This window comes from Sus scrofa, chromosome 2 (genome assembly GCF_054392235.1).
Source record: "Sus scrofa isolate SSC_HxYL_T2T_F1_AM1 chromosome 2, Sscrofa_HxYL_maternal_Yorkshire_Landrace_v2.0, whole genome shotgun sequence".
Classification (NCBI taxonomy): domain Eukaryota; kingdom Metazoa; phylum Chordata; class Mammalia; order Artiodactyla; family Suidae; genus Sus; species Sus scrofa.
Window position 1 is genome coordinate 1524315 of NC_139384.1, and position 10939 is coordinate 1535253.

Below are 10939 nucleotides of genomic sequence, written 5' to 3' on the forward strand. Positions count from 1 at the left end.
CCCTGTGCAGCAGTGGGCACCCAGGAGGGGGTGTCTGGAGCCCTGAAAACCAGAGCTCGCCACATTGAAGGGCCCTGCCCTGGGCCCTGGTCCCCCGGTGCCCATGTGCCTGTGGGCACCCGATGCATGTGGAGGAAGCTTAGAGCAGCCGATGTGGCGAGAGCAGAGAGGGGTCGCAGGCAGGCCCCCCACAGCCTTCTGGCCCCTCCCCCACCAGGGCCCCCGCCCCAGGCCACACAGACCACAGGACTCGGCCGGGCTCATTCAGGACTTTATTGGGTTTTGGGGTGCGGGGAGCAGCAGGCGCCCTCAGGGGCGGCCTAGTTGCAGTAGTTCTCCAGCTGGTAGAGGGAACAGATGCTGGTGCAGCACTGCTCCACGATGCCACGCTTCTGCGGGGGCCCCTCCAGCGCCAGGGCCTGCAGGCCGCCCAGGCCTCCGCCCAGCTCCACGGCACCTGCTGCGGGGAGAGCCGGTCACACAGAGACAGCCACCCCCCACCCCGCCCACCCTGGAGTGGAAGCCGCAGCAGCCGCCGGTCCTGGGCCTCCCGCTGCCTGCCCGGCACGGGGCCCCCTCCCAGGGGGATGGGGCATCTCCCACGGGCATGTGGGCCGGCAGACGGGACACCACGGCCATGTCACTCGGAGACCAGCGGCACCCGGGCCTTGACTCCGTAAGATTCCTCCCTGGAGCCGCCTCGGGAGGAGGGGAGGGAAGGGGGGCTTCTCGAGCGGGACCGGGGCGTGGGAGGGGTGTCTCTGGGCTCAGCTCCCAGGGAGTTGGTCACTTTTACCAATTTCCTCCTTAAAAACTCCCCCGACCGCTCCCGGGACGCCCCCTCGGCTCACCCTGAGGGTTCTCCGCCTCCCGACGGGCCTTGGGCGTGTAGAAGAAGCCGCGCTCCCCGCACACCAGGTACAGCGCCTCCACCAGGTGGGAGCCGCACAGGTGCTGGTTCACGAAGGCCTGGGCCGGGGCGGGCGCCCAGAGGGCCAGCAGGGCCAGCAGGGGCAGGAGGCGCGTCCACAGGGCCATGGCGGGGGGTGAGGACCTGGGGGACGGGCGGCGTTGAGGCCAGCCAGGGGCACCTGCAGCCCCCACCAGCCTCACCCCCCAAGGGCTCCGAGAGAGGAGCCCACGTCCTCCTGCCGAGATGCCCTGGCCCCAGCAGGACAGCCCAGACCCAGCTGACGGGAGCCCAGGGGGACAGACCTGCTTGCCGGCGGCCTGGGAACGCAGCTGGTCCCAGAGGGCTGGGGGCGGCTGGGCCCGGCCGGCTTTATAGCGCCTGCCCCCCGGCGCCCGGCCCCTGAGGGCCTCCAGGTGGGTGGCAGATGGCTGGGGGCTGAGGTGGCACTTTCTGGATCATTTCCCTGCTGCCAGGCCTGCGGGATCATCTCCGTGGGTCATCAGCGCCTCTGGGGGCCTTGAGGTCATTAGAGTCTTAACGAGCGGCCTGAGGGCCAGGCTGTCCCCACTGGCTGGGGACAAAGGCCAAACCGCCCGGGCTTGGGCCGCATCTTCCACGTTATAGCCCAGGGAGTGGGGGCGCGAGAGGACACCTGCCTGCAGACCCCGGTCCATCCCTGAGGCCCCAGAGATGCTCCGAAGCCGTGGGGGGGGGCTGCTCCCGGCCCCATAAGCGCCCCCGCCCCCAGCACAGCAGCCTGCTGAGACCCCGGGCTGCTGCGGCGGTGGGGGGGGGGGGCGCTGAACTCAGGGACCCGCAGGCTGGCCCCTGCTTCTCATCTCCAACGGCGGGAGTGGGGGGGGCACAGGACTCCTGGGTGTGGCCCCACCACCTCCCCCCACCAGGTACCGCTCAGTGGCCCTGCCTCCTGGAGCCCCTGCCCCTCCCTGCTGCTGACCCCTTTCAGACCCGGCCCCACGACATACTGCTTCCCTTCGCTGTCCCATGGGCGGGGGGGACCCTCTGGTACCCACCCCCCCGGGACAGGCCCCTGTGGGGAGGCCCCACCCCACGCGGAGGAAGGAGCTGGGCCCTGGCTTCCCAGGACAGCAGGGGGTCCTGAGGCCCGTCTGCAGCCAGGGAAGATCTGGGGGCCTCTATGAGAGGGTGTGCAAGGCAGGAGACTGGATGAGGGCAGAGCCCAGGGCCCAGGGGTTGGAGGGGAGGAGGCCGGCCGTCAGCCCTTCCCAGGGGCCTCCAACCTTTGGAAACAGCCTCATTTGTGGCCTCAAAGGCCGAAAGGGCACAGATCCAGGGTGGGGGGCTGGGAAGGAAGGGTTTGCCCAGGAGGGTCTTGACGGATGAGTAGGAGTTTTCCAAGACCGACATCCTAAGAGCCTAGAGTCAGGGCTCTGGAGGTAGGAGGGGGAGGAGGGGGGCACCCAGGGAGGGCGCAGGGCCTGGAAGATAGGCTGGTGCTTACATCCTGCGGGAAGTGAGCCCAGGGTGTCCTCCGCAAGGCCCAGGGCAGGGTGGGAGGGGCACCCCCAGGGCTGGGCCAGCCTGGGAGATGCTGGGGGCACCAAGACCCAGAGAGGTGACCTGGGAGCCAGCTCAGCTGAACTCTCTCTGTCAGCACACATTTGGGGATCCTTCCCGGGGGCTCTGGGGGTGGGGGAATGGGGGTCAGAGGCAGCTGTCATCTGCCTGTCCTACCTGCTCTCACAGGCTGGCCCTGGAGCCCTGGCCTCCTCCTAGGGGCACATCAGGTTTTGGGGGAGGCCCAGCCCACCGTCCCACCTCCAAGACCACAGCTGGGAGCCTGCCCCCCAAGCCTAGACCTAGTGGGGCTCCTGCCAGCCAGGCCCCCACCTTCATGCTGCCACCCACCAAGGTGGGACAGTGCAGCCAGGACATCCAGCTTCTGGAGCTGCCCGAGGCTCAGCACAGGCTGGTACCCTAGGGAGCAGGTCACCCAGGGCCGCCTGGCGAGGCCTGCGGGGACGGGGGGTAGGGTGGGCAGCAAAGGAACCTCTGAGCTGGGCCGGGCGGGGTCGGTGAGGGCCCGGGGCCGCGGGCTGTGTGCGTGGCCCCTGAGCCCGTGCAGACGCAGACCCTGGGTGGGTTCTCGGAGGGTTTCTTTGTTTTATTGAGATTGCAAATGGGCAGCGGGCAGAAGCAGCACAAAGACATCTGCAGGCAGAGCTGGGAAGCGGCAGGGGTGGCAGGGCGCCCTCCAGCAGGGGGGTCACAGGCAGGCTCTTGGGGTGCCCTGGGCGGGCGAGGGCAGGGCCAGGAGACCCTGGCCATGGGGTGGCGCCCCCATGCCTAGCCGATGGCGCTCAGCGCGTGGGCGAGGGTGTGCAGCTCGTCCTGGACGCCCTCCAGGGAGCGCCGGATGGCGTGGGGGCTGTCCAGCACGTCGACGGCCAGCGTGTACGGGTCGAACTTCACCGAGAAGGGGCGCTGGATGCGGGAGGCGTAGCTCCTGGGGAGGGAGCAGCCCGGCCCCTCAGTCGCCCAGCGGGGACTCGGGGGCACGGGGGCCTCTTGGGACAGGGTCTGCGGCTCTGGCCGGGGCTCCTCCGTCATGTCAGGTTCAGAGCGCCCGGGGCTTTTCTGAGCCGCCTGGCTCTCCTTCTGTCCGCCCACCCAGATAAGACGGGGGCTGAGGCCCCCCCACTCCAAGGGCTGGGGGGTGTTTACAGTGGGAGGGATGGGCCTTTTCTGGGAGAGCCTCTGCCAGGTACTCCACCACTCCTGCTCCTTCCTAAGGCCCAGCTCAGCCAGGCCTCCTCCTCCAGGAAGGCCTCCAGACTGTGTGCCCTGGAGAGGCCGTTATGTCCCTGTCCCTAAGCTTGTGTGTGAGAATCACCCCCCCACACACACACCTGGGGCCTCAGTTTCCCCTGTGACAACAGGAGCCTGGCTGGACAGGAGGCGCCTCCTGAGGGTGAACGGGTGGCTGCGTCATCTCTGCCTTCATCGCACCCCCGCCCCGCCCCCAGCTGCTCGGAGGGGAGGAGGCTGGGAAGGACCCTGCACCCCCTCTTACAAAGTCAGACTTCACCCCTAAAAGCCTGGCCTCGACCTGGCCTTGACCTGGCCACAGCCCTGCAGGTCCCCCCTCCGCAGGCTTTCTGGGGTTCCAGCTGTGGGAGGGGGGTTGTGACGGTGGGGTCCGCAGCAGCTCCCTCTGCTGGGAAATGGGCTCATAGGCGGGGCTGCAGGCTGGATCCTCCAGTTTGGGGGCCCCGGGCCCCGGCCCACCTGAGCTTGTCCTTGGCGTCACTGAAACTCTCAGACACGAAGTAGACGGGCTGGTAGGTCTGGTCCTGGTAGGGCTGCACGGCCGCCGCGTCGGGGTCGAAGGCCCGGATCTCGGGCTCCTCGGACAGGGAGTGCTGGCGGGAGGCCAGGGGTCTCAGGGACCCGAGGGAAGGGAGCCCCGTGTCCTGACTCCCTGGTGGCCCTGGCTGTGCACCCACATCCCCCAGCAGGGGTCCCCCCAGGGCCCAGGCACAGGTGTGTGGAGAGGGGCGCAGACCAGCTTTCTTGGTGCCCCCAGGAGGGCAGCCCCTCGCTCCAGCCTCCCGAGAGCTGGAATCCACAAGGCACCGCAGGGGTCACCTCCCCCGGGGACCCAGGCCCCAGCGCGTGGGGGAGGCCTCACCAGGAGCTCCCCGTAGGAGGACAGCAGCCCAGCCCCGTAGGCCTTCACCTCGCCGTTCTGTTTGCAGAGCCCAAACTCCACCGTGAACCAGTACAGCTGGTGGGGACAGGCGGCAAGGGGGCTCAGACACGGCTGGGGCCCGCACCGCTGCCCCTGCTGCCCGTGGCCCGGGCACCGCCCACCCAGGCAGAGCCGATCCAGGCTCCCGGGCGGTCACAGCGTGAGGACGACACCCCTTGGACAGGAGGGCCTGGCTGGAACCCAGGGCCCTGCAGGGGGAGAAACCCACCGTGGACAGCTTCTCAATTTCCTCGTCCGAGACCCCCAGGGATGCGAGGCCAATGTCCTGCGGAGGAGGAGGGGGGGAGAGGCTCAGCCCATTGCCACCGCCGCTTGGGCACCTTGTGAGTGGCAGCTGGGGTGTCCGCAGCCCCTCCAGGGGTCTCCTGCGAGCCCACTGCCGGACCCATCCAGGGCCCCCACCGCCTCCGCAGTTCCTGGGAGCGCCAGCAGGTGGCAGCACGAGCTGTGGGAATCGGCCCCTAGCGGGCCCCTGGGCTCCACCGCGTGACCCTTGGGAAGGGATTTCTTCTGAGGCTCTCTTCTTCCCAGAGCGGGTCTGAGCATCCCCTCCCCAGCCCCGGCGCGCCCGCCCCGCCCGCCCGCCCCTGTATTCCAGGACGATGCCGTCTCCCTGAAGCCCAAGCAGGAAAGGCGGGCAGCCCCCCAACCCCGGCCCCTCCCCGGCCCCCAGCTCCGGAGGCCTGGGGCACACACCTGCGAGAACTGGGCGAAGGTCCGGTCGGCCAGCATGGGCACATGCCCCAGCAGCTCATGACAGCAGTCCCTGGGTGGGGGGCGAGAGCGGAGGGGGCTGGGCAGGGGGGCAGCCTGACCCCGCGCCCTCCCCCGTGGCCTGGGCTGGGCACTCACGGCTCGGGGGAGTGCATGGGCGAGGAGGCGTGGCGGATGTACTGGGTGCACTGGAACACGCGGAAGGCCAGGCTGGCCAGGAAGTCCCGGGCGGACAGCAGGCCGGCCACGGGCCGCAGCTGGAAGCCAGTCCGCTCTGCAGGGGCCACAGGTGGTCAGGGCGCCGGGGGGGGGGGGGCCCGCTGGCCACGCCGAGGCCGTCCCGCCCCGCCCTCCCGCTGGGCCGCACCCTTCAGGAAGCGGGAGACGTCCTCCAGCTGGGGGATGCTGTCCTCCCGGTACCCGCAGAATCGCTCCAGCAGCTCGAAGGCCTCCAGGTGCTCCCGGCAGGCGTGGGTGGCGTAGAGGCCTCTCAGGGTGGTATAAACCTCCTTCCTGTGGGCAAGGGGCTCAGGCCGGCCGGGCACCCCCCCAACCCCGCTCCAGAGCTCTGCCCCCTGCAGGCCTTGGGCAGCCTCACACACTCGGGCTGCTTCGGGGGGTTCCGGGGGCAGGGGCGGGGCCTCGGGAAGCCCCTCCTCCACCCGGACTTTGTCCTGCTAGAGGCCACCACGCTCCACGCGGGAATTCTGAGGTCTTCCTGTCCCTCCCCCACTCCCGCCCCTCCCAGCCGCTGTCACAGGGCCTCACCAGGTGGCAATCTCCTCGGCTGTGTACTCCACGCGGGGAATAGGGTCACCTCTGAGGAGGGGACAGCTGTCAGTCCCGGGCCCCTCAGGGAGCACGTGTGGGAGCCGCAGGAGGGGCCGGGGCCAAATGCTCCGCCAGCTGTGTGGCTTCAGCAAGATGCTTAACCACTCTGTGCCCCAGTTTCCTCAGCTGTGATTTGGGGACCCAGAGTCGGTGACCATGGTGACAGTGAAGGTGGTGGCGTTGGTGACAAAGACAACCTCCCTTCCCTCCACCCCCAGGTCTGGCGTGAGGCCCAGGCTGAGGTCTGGGCCCCCAGGCTGAGGCCCTGGAGGGACTTACTGCCTGTACTGGAAGGCGATCTGGGCAATCAGCTTCCTGCGCTGGCGGTACACCTGGTCCGAGAAGCCCTGGTGACAGCGGGGACGCCATCGGAGGCTGCCCTGCCTGGCCGCCCTGCCCGCCCAGCCCAGACGCGGCCCGTGTCATCGGCGGGGGCCCTGGGGGTGGCACCCAGCCAGGCCTCTCTGTTCCGCCAGGAGCCACACAGCAGGCCAACATCCGTCCCAACCCGGGGTTCACGCCCAGTCCCGGCCCTGAGTGTGGGGACACCCCTGGGGATGGGAGACGTGGCGGCGGGGGAGGGGAGGCACCGGCTCACCGGGTGGTCCAGGTCCAGCTCAGGATCGAACTTGGTGACCAGGTGGTGGCACTTGTCCAGCTCAGAAACTTTCCTTGGGAACCAGAGGACTTCCCAGAGGACGGCAGGTGGAAGGGCCAGAGTGGGTGCTGGGCCCATGGGGAGGATGGCCCCAAGAGCAGCCCCGCCCGGGGTGGGAGGAGCAGGAGGGGACCCGGGACACAGACGAGGGGGAGGAAGGGTGGGGGAGGGCGGGGCCGCATCCGAGGTCCCCTGGGGCCCCTGCGGGACCCTCTGCACTCCCAAGTCTCAAGGGCCTGTGGTCACAGTCAAGGGCAGAGGGACCAGCCTCACCCTTGTTCTCCCCGGTGCCACGCACATCTTCGGCCACCCGGCGCACGGAGCTGAGCAGGCCGGGCAGGGCGGCGCTGGGCACCTCGCAGCGCACAAAGTACTCCAGGTGCGGGGCCTCCGCCCGCGGCTTCTGGGCCGGCCGAGTCTCCAGGTGGTGGATTTGGGCCTCAAATGTCTTAGGGAGCAAAAGCCAGCAGAGTTGGGGGGAGAGATGGACAGACAGACGTGGGGGGCAGGGGACAGGCGCGGAGGGAGGGAGCTGGGAAGCTGCCCGGGTCACAGCCCACACTGTCCCCCAGCTCCTGCAGCCAGCACCTCACATGACTGCTGCAGACTCAGGGTGAAGCCCGCTGCCCTGGCAGGTTCCCACTTGGACACCGGGTTTGGTCTAGTTTGTCTCACAGCAGCTGTCACAGGGTCCCCAGGCCCAGCATTCTGGGTGGGGCCTTCTGTATGTCCCTTCGCCGCCTCCTTGCCCAGTGGCCTCATAGGGCCCACTAGCCTCCCCCAGGGCTGGGGCTGGGGCTCTGATGCCACTGTGGCGAGGTCGGGGGGCCTTGACCCCCTCAGTGACCCTGAGCGTGGGGCCTGGCCGGAAGGCTCTGCTCCACTGCCAGCTCCATCACCAGCAAGGCGGGGAGCACAGGTCGCCCTAGGCCCTCGGCCATCAAGGAGCTCAAGAGGCTGCGGCTGCCACATCATTCGGGCACCTGTGCCCAGAGCCAGTGCCTCAGTCCCAGGGCCTGGGCTCAGGGAGCTCCCAGCAACAGGATGGGGGGCGGGCTGTGGGACCCCCTCCCCTCAAGGTCCCGGGAGCCCTGGCCGCCCCCTCACCTCGAATGTCTTCAGGGCCCGGGACAGCGAGGGGGGCTTGGTGGCCCTCAGGGTGAAGAGCAGGTTCAGCAGGGCCTTCCCGTCCCGCTCGGCAAGGGCCCCCACCTCCAGGGCCTCCCCGGGCTCGGACGCGGCAGCCGCGGCCTCCGCCTTCTCCCGTTCCTTGCGGGCGTCTTGGATGAGGCTCTGCCGCCTCCCGACAAAGCGCGGGGACTGTGAGGACAGATGCCCAGCTGTCCTGCCCTCGGTCTGGCCCGCAGGACCCAGACTCTGCTCCAGCCTCACCTGCTGGGCGCCTTGGGGCAGGGGCATGGGGGGAGATGCCATGTGGCCTGTGTCCTGGGCCCCGGCTGTTGGGTTAGGTGACAGGAGGGACAGGAGCGGGTGTCTCTGACCTGCTTCAGCTGGCCCTGGGTGGGCAGGGCCAGGGGACTTGGCGTCCTGCGGTCTGGGAGGAAGCTGCCCACCCCGATCCTGGGGACCCCACTCCAGCCCCACTGAGTGACGCGCCCCCCTGTGGTCCCACCGCCAACCCTGCCTCACACCAGAGGGGCTGTGGCCACACCTTGTCCACAGCCTGTCCCTGAGACCACGAGCCCCCGGGCTCAGCCCCCTCCTCACCCCTGGACCGAGGAGAAGCCCCCACCTGGGCTCAGCTCTTGGAGCTAAACTTCCAGGAAGGTTCTGGTGCCCTCGGGTCTTAGAGCATGGTGGGGAGGGGGATGCTGGTGGGGGCGCAAGCCCTCCCCACATTTCGCACTCGACCCGGGTGGGGTGGGGACAGAGCCACGGGCCTCCGTGGTGGGGGGACTTCGCTGGGAGACCACGGGGTGGGGGCTCTGTCCCCACAGCAGGTGCCCTGAGACGGTGCCTGCAAATTAAATTTCTGGAACCCAAAGCATGTTTTCATTAAAGCTCTATAAACAAAAGCCGTTTTCAACGGGCAGGGAGCTGACTGTTCTGGGCCCTCCCAGAGGACTCGATGCCCTCTTCCAGGCCAAGGAGCCCCCGTGGTCCACTCTCACCGAGGGGCAGGCCCGGTGGGTCTTCCCAACACAGCCCCCCTTGAACTCAGGCCTCCTGAGTGGCAGGTCATGGCTTGGGGGCTGTCCTGGGTGGGCAGGGAGGCCCAGGGTTACTGGGCAGGGGGGGTGGATTTCAAGACAGGTGGGTGGATGGATGGACAGGCAGGTGGGTGGATGAAATAGCCCTGGAGCCCAGACCCCCCATCAGCTCAGCAGAACTGTCGCCCCCGCAGCCCTGCTCGCCCTGCACCCCACCAGGAGCTGCCGCAGGCCTGCGACCCTATCACACACACACTGGGTCCAGCCCGACCCATCCGCAGAGATTCGAACACCCAGGGACGGGGTGGCCCACCCGGGAGGGGCGGGGCTCCGGGCCAGGACTGGACTCCAAGCCTGGGCCCAGGGTGTCCAAGTGGACCGTGGGGTTCTGGGTCGTTCTCGCCCGCGGGCAGCAGCTGCCCTCTTACCATGATGGCCTCGGCCTGCTTGGCGTCCAGCTCGGAGACGGCCCTGCGGAAGCCCTTGGCCTGCGGCGGGGCAGCGCTGGGGGTGGGCATGGTGCGGCGCGGTCCGGTCCTGGCTCGTCTACACAGCCCTCTGCCAGGCGGCCTTTTATAGGCTGAGCTGACGTCAAAGCCCCCCTGGGTCCCCCACCTCCCACCTCCCACCTCCTCCGCGTCCCTCTCCTGCCGCTGCCGCCTGAGGGAGGCGGGGTGGGCGAGGAGCAGGAGGCGCGGGAGAAAGGGCTCTGTCCCATTAAATCTAATTGCATCTCCTGTCGCAGGCACCCAGGCAGGCGGCCGGCCCTCCGTCTGAATCATCGCGGCTCCGGCGGGCGTGCTGTGCCCTCGCCCCCAGCCCATGCCCACGCAGGGTGATGGGGGTACATGGAAAGCTGGTGTCTGGGCGCAAAGCCCCGAACGTTGGTGGCGGTTGGTCCAGAAATCCAGACTCAGCCCTCAGAGGTCGGGAGACAGTTTGCTTTTCCAGAAGATTCTCCACTTCACCACATCTCCCGGCAGGGCCCCGAGGCGGGTTTCCACCACACGCCCTCAGCGGGAGTGCTATCGCCGCTGCCCCTCAGGCCCCTGGCCCCGAACCCCAGGTGCGTGCAGCGGGGCCCAGCGTGTTCCCGAAGGGCCCGTCGCCAGCGTGGAGGAGGATGGCGGGCGCCGGGGACAGGGGCGTCCCTGACAGGTGTCCCGCCGCCTCCTGCGCGGCCATCCTCCCTCCCAAGACCTCTGACCACCTCCGCCTTGGGCGTCGTTGCCGTGGGGACGGGACCCTCTCTGAGCACCGAGGGACAGTCTCTGTGCGCCCACGCTTCCTCAGGTGGCCCCTGGGACACGGGGCTTCCGGGACCTGGGACAACCCCAGCCCAGAGCTTCTCTTGAGCACCCTCTGATGGCACCTGCACCTGGGCATGGCCCGGCGGTGTGAAGAGAGGAAGGGCCGCCTGGAGGCAGCCGTGGAGGTGGGCTTTCTCGTGTCCGGCAGCCCAGAGCCACGTACTGGCCGCGGCAGGAGGCCTTCTCCACCTGCACAGGTCCACCTCGGCTGCCCACCGTGTTATCTCAAGGAAGCGCCCACTCTTTATCACAGTGGCCAGTCACCCCTCTTCTCCCAGACCTTCCCCCAAAGTCGTCTGACCATAGCACTCTCTTGCTCCATAGCATTCTATGGCTCCCCAAGGCCCCCTGGAAGCAGCCCGAGGGATCCCCCCTCACCTCCCCCTGCTGATCTCACCCCTGACTATTCCTATTTCCTGCTCTGGGAGGGTTTGGGGCTCCATGACACCCAGTTTGAAATACCATTCCTCGGTCCCTTCTCCTGGCGAACTCCTATTCATCCCACAGAACCAGCTCGGTTAACTTGCACTCTGCAATGCCCACCCTGTCTTGCCCCTGATATTAACCGCCCCCTCCTCCACTCTCCTG

The 10939-nt window shown here is 68.6% G+C and overlaps 2 protein-coding genes across 2 annotated transcripts; both read right to left on the reverse strand.

Annotated features, from left to right (window-relative positions):
* Positions 1–258: 258 nt before the first annotated feature.
* INS (insulin) lies at positions 259–1266 on the reverse strand. The gene is made up of 3 exons (NM_001109772.2): positions 1216–1266; positions 852–1054; positions 259–460 (listed from the first exon to the last, which is right to left on the reverse strand). Exons 2-3 carry the CDS (start codon positions 1036–1038, stop codon positions 321–323), a joined length of 327 nt encoding a protein of 108 aa, NP_001103242.1. The 5' UTR covers positions 1039–1054; positions 1216–1266; the 3' UTR covers positions 259–320.
* Positions 1267–3044: 1778 nt separating this feature from the next.
* Positions 3045–9589, reverse strand: TH (tyrosine hydroxylase). Its single transcript, XM_021085452.2, has 13 exons — positions 9470–9589; positions 7978–8190; positions 7144–7318; positions 6811–6899; positions 6492–6559; positions 6150–6200; positions 5749–5894; positions 5520–5655; positions 5364–5433; positions 4876–4932; positions 4587–4682; positions 4184–4317; positions 3045–3401 (listed from the first exon to the last, which is right to left on the reverse strand). The coding sequence occupies exons 1-13, from the start codon at positions 9557–9559 to the stop codon at positions 3242–3244; spliced, it is 1485 nt and encodes a 494-aa protein (XP_020941111.1). The 5' UTR covers positions 9560–9589; the 3' UTR covers positions 3045–3241.
* Between the last annotated feature and the right edge of the window lie 1350 nt (positions 9590–10939).

What these genes read in the sequence shown, in the direction of transcription:
- INS (NM_001109772.2), bottom strand. Translation starts at nt 1,038, where the DNA reads ATGGCCCTGTGGACGCGCCTCCTGCCCCTGCTGGCCCTGCTGGCCCTC. An exon ending in GGAGGCGGAGAACCCTCAGG is followed by an intron (nt 461 to 851) that starts GTGAGCCGAGGG and finishes CTCTCCCCGCAG; the next exon opens with CAGGTGCCGTGGAGCTGGGC.
- TH (XM_021085452.2), bottom strand. Translation starts at nt 9,559, where the DNA reads ATGCCCACCCCCAGCGCTGCCCCGCCGCAGGCCAAGGGCTTCCGCAGG. An exon ending in AGCAGGCCGAGGCCATCATG is followed by an intron (nt 8,191 to 9,469) that starts GTAAGAGGGCAG and finishes CTGTCCTCACAG; the next exon opens with TCCCCGCGCTTTGTCGGGAG. An exon ending in TGGCACCGGGGAGAACAAGG is followed by an intron (nt 6,900 to 7,143) that starts GTGAGGCTGGTC and finishes TCCTCTGGGAAG; the next exon opens with TCCTCTGGTTCCCAAGGAAA.